Source organism: Tupaia chinensis, unplaced genomic scaffold (assembly GCF_000334495.1).
Source record: "Tupaia chinensis unplaced genomic scaffold, TupChi_1.0 Scaffold000644_1, whole genome shotgun sequence".
Taxonomy (NCBI): domain Eukaryota; kingdom Metazoa; phylum Chordata; class Mammalia; order Scandentia; family Tupaiidae; genus Tupaia; species Tupaia belangeri.
This window is the reverse complement of record NW_006160165.1, coordinates 3,056,712-3,066,402: the sequence shown is the minus strand read 5'-3', so window position 1 is coordinate 3,066,402 and position 9,691 is coordinate 3,056,712. Positions and strand designations below refer to the sequence as shown.

General features: G+C 43.0%; 1 protein-coding gene across 1 annotated transcript in view; it reads right to left on the bottom strand.

Moving 5' to 3' along the window:
* Positions 1-6,088: 6,088 nt before the first annotated feature.
* TNFSF13B (TNF superfamily member 13b) overlaps positions 6,089-9,691 on the bottom strand; it is a 59,587-nt gene continuing 55,984 nt past the window's right edge. Inside the window, 1 exon segment of the mRNA XM_006159680.3 lies at positions 6,089-6,669. Within this exon segment, the coding sequence (XP_006159742.1) occupies positions 6,557-6,669 (113 nt within the window). The 3' untranslated portion in view covers positions 6,089-6,556.

The window sequence follows — 9,691 nt, the reverse complement described above, 5'->3', positions numbered from 1 at the left end:
TAACCCACTACTTGCCATCGTTTTGATGAGTTTTAGATATAGGGCATGATTGAGGCAGGACCTGAAGACCCAAGACAACATGAAGACAAAGAAAATGCCTAAACCTTTTCACGTTTGCAAATTACATGTACTGAAAATCTATTGCATATTCGAATGATAAATACATTATTTGATATATTTTTAGGAGCTGTGCTGGTACAAATTTGAAAAATAAATTTAGATAAGGAACACATTTATGTTAGTATTGTGTTATTGATATGCTTTTTATTTTTATTCTGTCAGTTTATTTTTAAACTAATTTAAATATAATTCCATTTCGTTATTAATAATTCCATTGTTATTATTTGGAGAGATTTTTGCTAAAAGGCATGAGCACTTGCTGGAGAGACAGAGACAGAGCGAGAGATCACCCCCAGGGGGGATCACCACAGCCGCAATCCCTTCTCCTCCATTCTCCTGTCTGGAGTTTGGGCATGCACGCACACACGCCTGAATTTCAGGCCACCGGGTTCAGGACTTGAACCACAATTGGCAGTGAGGGAGTCCAGCGCCTTAATCATTATGACAGCTGCTGGCCCACTTCATTATTTTTAAACAAGAAAAGACTCAGTTACCTTAGATAAAGACATGGCAATGGTGGACCTAAGAAATTCAGGACGACTCCGAATTGAGCTAAAAGTGCTCTGCATTCTGGACCAGCAGTGGGGGTGGAGGTTAGAGCTCGGGATCCCACGAGGCCAACTGAATGGTTCAAGTCCCAGACCCAGAGGCTTGCACATGTGGTGGGTGCCCAAAATGCCAAGAGAGGATGGAGGGGAAAGCATTTTGAAGATGTCATCCCCCCAGGTGTCGAGCGCATGCACCCCATAGCAAAAAACAAAAGTCCAAATAAAGCAAAAACACCGCATTTAATTTTCACTTCTCTGGGAATAGAGTGCAAGGCTTACTTCAGGTTTGGGGTTCGGGTTGCCAGCTCCCCCAGCAGCCCTACCCTGCTGTATCTTGACCTCGGAGAGGAGGAACCCAAACAGGAACCTGAGAGCTTAGACCCCTTTCTAACTATGATCAGTTTATAAATGCTAATCCAATTTGGAAAAGTTTGCAAAATTATAAGAGTTTATGAGACCACAGTTAGTTAAAAGTAAATTAAAATTTTGAATTCCCCAGAAATACCAGCACAGGGTGAGATGGTACGAGCTGAACAGGAATCGAGTGTTCGGAACCCACAGCTGGAGGAGTGGCCGGCTGTCTAGAGAGGAGGTAGCCCAGCCGATGGTCACCGGCAAAGCCTGTTCCCACGATTTGCTGTGTGTCGGCCATCATTTCTGGCAGTATCTCCTACAGCAAACGCCCACACGGTATAGCCCAGGTGGTGACAAGCCCACTCCCAGGTTTATCTCCAGCAGAAAAGTGGACCTGGGTTTCTCAGACTATTTGAAGAAAATATTCCCAGATAGCCCCAAACTGGAAATATTCCAGAGGCCCTTCAACAGTAAAACGGGAACGGCATTGTGCTATGTGCATAGGGTAAAATCTACACAGCTGTGAGCTGTAATGCCACTGCCCGTGGTGCATCGAGTGGAAGGACCTAACAGACTACAGTGAGCCGACGGAAACACAGTATGCACCGCGAGTGCGTCCTCGGCAAGCCATCTGTGCCAAGGGAAAGGGCAGACCTGCTCCCCGATCGCAGAAGTCCGAACGGCGATCACCCATGAGACGGGAAGACCCTGGGCTGCTGGCGGTTTCCTCCTTAGGGTCAGGAGGTAATTACAGGAGTGCATTCACTTTGTAAACATGTGTCAATTTAATTTAACTCTGGTTACAAAAGGATTTGAAAGTTTTATTGCTAATTCCTGCATCTATAACAAATCAGGAGGAGACCTCTTTGCACAGAAGCTTACATAATATTTCTCCTAGTGTCATCTAGGGCAGAGAATCATTATTATTATTATCATTATTATGTCATCAGAAAAGTCATTTTTTTTATGTTTTTCTAAGCAAAAATGAGTGATTTTTCCGATGACTCAATATTTTTTATTTCTTCTCTCTGCTTTTAATGTTAACTAATATCTGTGGAACTATCTTTAAGTTAATTGGTTCCCCCTTTTTTCTGCTATAGGGCACGTGCACATCTAGAGAGAGACAGAGAGAGAAATAGAGAGAGAAAAAGTGAAAAATCATCCCCCAGGAGGGATGGCCACACCACAGTCCCTTCTCCTCCATTATCCTCTCAGGATCGTGGGCATGCATGCACATGTGCCTGGCGTGATTTTCAAGCCACTGGGTCTGATACGCAAGCCATGAAGTCTGCCATCTGGGATGCAGCTGCTTTAACCTCCACACCACCTGCTGGCCCGGGGCTGGGATGATTACCTCGCATGTTGTGCTAATTAATGTAGTCCCCACACAAGAGAATAATTTCATAGTCTCAAGTAGTTATCGATAATCACAACTCTTTGGGATTTAAGACAAAAGGGTATGTGGACTATGTCTGTGTACTTAAACCTCAGAAACACTTTGCTATAGGGAATCTCAGTATAACATATATTTCCCTAAACAACCTTCGGGGGGCCAATAGAGAAAACTTGGAAAAGCGACCTCTGGGGACCAGCAGATGTGTAATGGTTACATTGTGGGACTTCCACATAGTCCACCATGGATCATGTCCCAGACCCGGTGGATTAAAACTGACACCAGGCATGTGTGCGCGTGCACCCAAGATCCTGAGAGAAGGGATTGCGGCGTGGCATCTCCTGAGGTGGGAGGGGACAGGTGTGACTTCTCTCTGTCTGTCTCTCTGTCTCTCTGGCTAGCGCCCGTGCCCTAACGCAAAAATATCTCTCTAAAATAAAAATCTCCCTGTTGTAGTGGAGACCTGTCTATGTAAGCACTATATTTACCCAACCATATCTAGCTCCTGAAATTTAAATAAGGTTTTATTTCATCAATTTCTAATTTTCCTCACACTTTCAGATATGAGAAAGATGAGACACATTTAAACATTGATTTAAAGCAAAAAGAAAACAAGATTGAGGAATCTTTTTTGAGGCTGTGCTCTGCATATTTTGGCAACATATGGTAAGTCCCCGAATCATGATAGGAGACGTAGACTGCAAAAGCCTCACGGGTGAGCCTGCCGCGAGGAGGCCCGGTATTCTTGCTACCCTTATGTCCTTTGAAATAATATTGCACATAGTGATAACCTGCAAAGAGACCCTTGTTCGAGTATGGAAACAATTTATGCTCCCATTTTTTTTTTTTTCAGAGAGAGATTTTTGCTATGGGGCATGTGTGTGTACTCACTAGAGAGACAGAGATACAGAAAGTGAGAAATCACCCCCAGGGGGATGGCCACACCTCAATACCTCAATTCATTCTCCTCGCAGAATCTTGGACATGCATACACACGTGTCCAGCATGAGTTTTAAGTTGTCAGGTCTGGGACTCGAACCACAGTTGACTATCTGAGAGTCCAGTGACATAACTACTATAGCATGTGCTAGTCCCACTTCCAAATAATTTATGGTAATACCCAAATATATTAATTTACAATGTTTCACAATGTTTGATTGATTTTTTCCCCCCCAGAGGTTGTTGCCTTAGGGTGCATGCACCTGCCAGAGAGAGAGAGAAAGTGAGAAACACTCTCCTAGTGGGGATGGCATGCTGCAATCCCTCCTCTGTTCTCCTCCCAGGATGTGGGGACCACAGGCACAAACACCCTGTGTGATTGTGAAGCCGTCGGGGCTGGGAATCCAGTGATATAACCGCTATACCATCTGATGGCCTCTCATTGATGTTTAAAATGAGACTCGGTTAGGGAGAAACCACAGGTGGGTACTGCTAGACAAATTTGCACTGGGGGAACAAGGCACTGCACCGTCTTCCGGGGAGACCCAAGCCCGCAGCAGCGTGGAACAATGACCAGCCGGCACTCCGGGTACTGGCTCCTCTCCACCTGTGACTTTTTTCGCTGTAACATAAAAGCAAATCAATCGCAAATACGTTTTATTTTTAACCAAAAAAAGCAAAAACGACAGGAATCAGGGATTGAAACAAAGTTTGCTTTCAGACATAAAGTATGAATCCTTTCTTTCATCTTGAAAAGCGCACCTTAAAAAATGTCTCAATGTTGATGGGAAATTTTCTGTAGCCCTGGCTCTGTCCTTCCGTCTCCTGTTTGAACTCATGAAGTAAACTGTGTACACGAGTGACGTCAGAAGAGCAGACAGCCACACGGGACGCAATGTTGCAGAAGAGCCTTGCAGCTTTCTCAGTGCCAATCGGAATCGCTACGGGTGAGAACACCACGGCATCTTCCGGGAGAGGAGAATCTTCACGAGGACGTTGACTTAATCCATAATTCATGTAACACATTTCAGGATGCCAGGAGTTAGCAGGATCTCGACTTCTGCAAAGCTGAAAACACGAAGGCACTGGGAAGGCTGGGATGTGGGAACTACTTAGCAGCAATCTGAACCCGAAGGAAAGGAAATAAGGGAAATTATGTTCCATTATCATAGACATGCTCGTTAAGTTCTGCTGGGCATTTACTTTTCTGATAGAGCAATCCGAGTTCTATGGCATTGGAATGACCCTTCACTAAAGCTTTCTGAAGTAACTGAAATTAATCCTAAAAACATACATGTTAGCATAGACAGATGAGGAAATTGTCTCTATGAAAATGGTCTGGGCAGTATGTACTATTAGAGGCAAAACTTACAAATTTAAAACAAACCAAAAAATTTACAGAATACAAGGATCTTATTTTCAGCCCTATTATTTAATATTTAAATTTTAGTTACTTTTTCATGGGTCTAATGCAAGATTTCTAGAATTTTTTTTTTCATTTTCCATAATGTTAACTGAGAGAGATGTATTTAGCGTAAAAGTAGGAGGTGAATTCTGTTGTTTCCCACAAACGTCTCCGTGTCCTGCAGATGAGGGCATTGTGCAGTGAATTATAAAACACTCCAGGGGCACGGCCGGCCCTCTGCACTGTGAGTACGCCTCCTCCGTAGCGAGAAGCTGCAACTAAGCTGGTCAACGTGGAATTGTACTGCAAACTCTGTCTCTCTCTTTCCTTAAATGCTATTTCTCGTAATTCACATGACACTCGCCTTGGCTGTGGTCGTCTGTTAAATTTCCTGTTTTGGACTGGTTTCAGCGAACCAAAACAAATAGCTCACAGAAAAGGCTATGGTAACGACATTTTTTTTCCCTTTTGGTATTTCCAGTTAATAGTTCTTCCCTCAGAGGTACAGAGACAGGGAGGAAAAGAGCCACAGCCGCTGGAGAAGTAGGTCACAGCAGCTTCAAAGCGCCGAAAAATGTGCCGTCTCCGTCCTGGGATATTTGAGCGTTTTCTCGTGGTATTGCAAGTTGAAGTTCATCTCCTTCTTCCAACTTGGCAATGCCTGGGGAAGAAGGAGTTAGGATCATTTTCAGTGGTTATTCAATAGAAAAGGGGGAAAATGGCAAAAAATGTTAACATAGGCATTTACATTTCAAAATCTGTCAATGGACTTTAAACTAGTGATGAAGCTATTAATTTTAAAAAAGTAGAAATAAGCAGAAAGAGTTACAACAGATATGAATGTGTTTATCACCTACTATTTGTAAAACAGAGGCTTTGAAGTGGATGCAAATATCAAACTTTTAAAAAAATGAAGTAAATCATAGTACATCCCTCTATAGAATATTATATGAGCAGACATCAAAAAGTTCATGGAAAAATGAAAGTACAAATCTATGTTAGAATCTCCAATTTTTTAAACCCAGGCATGGTATTTTCATAATAAGCATATTCCACGAAGTTCTGAAGACCCTGTGTATAGTTAAAGCTGGGTTTTGCCTACTTTAACTAAACAGAGAAACTTCGCTTTAAATGAAAAAGCAAGGCCCAGCCACAGCGGTGTGGGTAGTAGAGTTGCTACAGGACATGAGAGCCACAGGGCGGACCCGGGTTCAGATCCTGGTCTTCCTGAGTGCAGCAGTGCATCCGGGTCTACACTAGGCTGGGAGGCTGTGGGGAGAATCTCAGTATGACAAGATTCTGATAAGGTCTCTTTCTGAGATTTCTAGAATTTTTTTTTTCATTTTCCATAATGTTAACTGAGAGAGATGTATTTAGCGTAAAAGTAGGAGGTGAATTCTGTTGTTTCCCACAAACGTCTCCGTGTCCTGCAGATGAGGGCATTGTGCAGTGAATTATAAAACACTCCAGGGGCACGGCCGGCCCTCTGCACTGTGAGTACGCCTCCTCCGTAGCGAGAAGCTGCAACTAAGCTGGTCAACGTGGAATTGTACTGCAAACTCTGTCTCTCTCTTTCCTTAAATGCTATTTCTCGTAATTCACATGACACTCGCCTTGGCTGTGGTCGTCTGTTAAATTTCCTGTTTTGGACTGGTTTCAGCGAACCAAAACAAATAGCTCACAGAAAAGGCTATGGTAACGACATTTTTTTTCCCTTTTGGTATTTCCAGTTAATAGTTCTTCCCTCAGAGGTACAGAGACAGGGAGGAAAAGAGCCACAGCCGCTGGAGAAGTAGGTCACAGCAGCTTCAAAGCGCCGAAAAATGTGCCGTCTCCGTCCTGGGATATTTGAGCGTTTTCTCGTGGTATTGCAAGTTGAAGTTCATCTCCTTCTTCCAACTTGGCAATGCCTGGGGAAGAAGGAGTTAGGATCATTTTCAGTGGTTATTCAATAGAAAAGGGGGAAAATGGCAAAAAATGTTAACATAGGCATTTACATTTCAAAATCTGTCAATGGACTTTAAACTAGTGATGAAGCTATTAATTTTAAAAAAGTAGAAATAAGCAGAAAGAGTTACAACAGATATGAATGTGTTTATCACCTACTATTTGTAAAACAGAGGCTTTGAAGTGGATGCAAATATCAAACTTTTAAAAAAATGAAGTAAATCATAGTACATCCCTCTATAGAATATTATATGAGCAGACATCAAAAAGTTCATGGAAAAATGAAAGTACAAATCTATGTTAGAATCTCCAATTTTTTAAACCCAGGCATGGTATTTTCATAATAAGCATATTCCACGAAGTTCTGAAGACCCTGTGTATAGTTAAAGCTGGGTTTTGCCTACTTTAACTAAACAGAGAAACTTCGCTTTAAATGAAAAAGCAAGGCCCAGCCACAGCGGTGTGGGTAGTAGAGTTGCTACAGGACATGAGAGCCACAGGGCGGACCCGGGTTCAGATCCTGGTCTTCCTGAGTGCAGCAGTGCATCCGGGTCTACACTAGGCTGGGAGGCTGTGGGGAGAATCTCAGTATGACAAGATTCTGATAAGGTCTCTTTCTGTCTCTGTCTCTCTGTCTCTGTCTCTCTGTCTAACGAAAAGGAAGATTTTTTTAAAAAAGGAAAAAAATCGGGACCAGCAGTTAGTGTAAAAACTATGTCGCTGGACTCCCACGTACGTAGTCGACTGCAGTTCCCGTCCCGGACATGGTGGCTTAAAACTCACGCCGGGCGCGTGTGAATGCATGACCAAGATCCCGAGAGGAGAATGGAAGAGAAGGGATTGCAGCGTGGCCATCCGCCCTGGGGGGTGATTTCTCGCTTTCTGTCTTTCTGTCTCTGTCTGCCTGGAGAGCGCACACACCCTATAGCAAAAACCTCTCCAAAAAAAAAAGAAAAGGAAAAAAATTACGCATGTTTATATTTATACTGGATAGTCCTAATTATACTTTTAAATGTGTGTATAATAAGTATAAATAATAAAAAGCCCCAAACAAAACACCATCATACATTCATTAACCTCGTTTTTCTTCTATAGTCTAAAGGATGAGTTAGGAATGACTTACACTGCCTTTATAGCCTCCTCATTTTGTTTCCCTAAATGACCATGTTTGTGTTGTCAAACATGTTTGCTAGTCGAGAACAATAAGTAATTATGTAGCTCTTTAATAATAACCAGTAAATTGGCTAGGGCCTAATTTACAATGATGAATACATCTGTGAATCAAGAATATAAGATACAATTCAGCACTTAAACACAGGTAATTCTTTTTTTTTTTTGGAGAGATTTTCACTGTAGGGCGCGTGCGCTCGCCAGACAGACAGAGAGAGACATAGAGACAGAAAGCGAGAAATCACCCCCCAGGGGGAGATGGTCACGCCGCAATCCCTTCTCCTCCATTCTCCTCTCGGGATCTTGGGCATGCACGCACACGTGCCCGGCATGAGTTTTAAGCCACCGGGCCCGGGACACGAACCGCGGTCGACTACGTGGGAGTCCAGCGACATAGCCATTCCGCTAACTGCTGGTTCCCAACACAGGTAATTCTTGATCCCACTTCGAAAGAAAATATATGTGAAGAAGAAAGAGAAGCAGTGGGGGGGACACAGAAATAAAGAAACGAACAAGCAAAATAATTCGTCTCTAAACTGTGGGGTCTTATAACCGGCAACTTACAACGAAGTTGCCTTGTTCCGTTGACACACAAGGAGAATTTGCCCCATGAACAAGTCCTTGTTTATCTCTGTCCTGTCCTGGAGCTCAGAGCACCCAGATTTACACGGACAGCAAATATGCAGTGTGTATTTACTTATTTATTTATTTATTGCTATAGGGCCTGTGCGTTCGCCAGAGAGACAGAAAGCAAAAAAATCACCACCCAGGGGGGATGGCCACGCCGCAATCCCTTCTCCATTCTCCTCTTGGGATCTTGGGCACACACGCACACGTGCCCAGCGTGAGTTTAAGCCACCGAGTCTGGGACTTGAACCGCGGTTGACTACATGGGAGTCCAGCGACATAGCCATTATGCGAACTGCTGGTCCCGCAGTGTTTATTTACTTATTTTAAACTTATCTTTATTTGCAATAAAGCATGTGCACATACATATGTGTGTGTGTGTGTATGAGAGAGAGAAAGGAGCGTCCAGACATGTCATGGTCCCCTCCCTCCAGGCCTCCAGCCCAGTGAACCCTGGGCACACCCATGTGTACTGGTGTGTTTCACGGTGAGCAGGCCGGAAATTAGACCTGCAGTTGCCATGTGGGCCTGGGTTCCTCTTGATCAGTGCATTATTGCTATGAAGCCAGCCCTCCATGTTTATTTATTAAACACCTACTATGTGCCAGACATCTTTCCACATAGAAGTTAGTAACCAAAGATAACAAAAAGTTCTGCCCATAAGGATAGTTTTGCATAATGAGCCAAGACAGACAACAAATAAAAACTTATTTTTAGGTTTTGTTTAAGGTAACATATATACTTTCTAGAATTGGCAAATCATTTGAAGATTGACTAAATAGTTTTTTAAAAAGATTTTTAAACATTTGGATTTATTTATTAAATAGATTTTAAGTTATCATAGAGATTGAAAATAACCTAGTATTTTTATAAAGATCACAGAGTACTAAGCAATAGCAACTCTAAAAGTTAAATAGGTATGACTAATGATAGGTTTTTTAAAAAAAAATCTTAACACTGAGGGGACCAGCAGTTGGTGTAATGGCTATCTCGCTGGACTCCCATGTAGTCGACCACGGTTCAACTCACACCTGGCATGTGTGCGTGTGTGCCCAAGATCCCGAGAGGAGAATGGAAGAGGAGGGATTGCGGTGTGGCCAATCCCCCTGGAGGGTGATTTCTTGCTTTCTGTCTCTCGATCTCTCTCTGTCTTTCTCGTGACCGCACACACTCTATAGCAAAAACCTC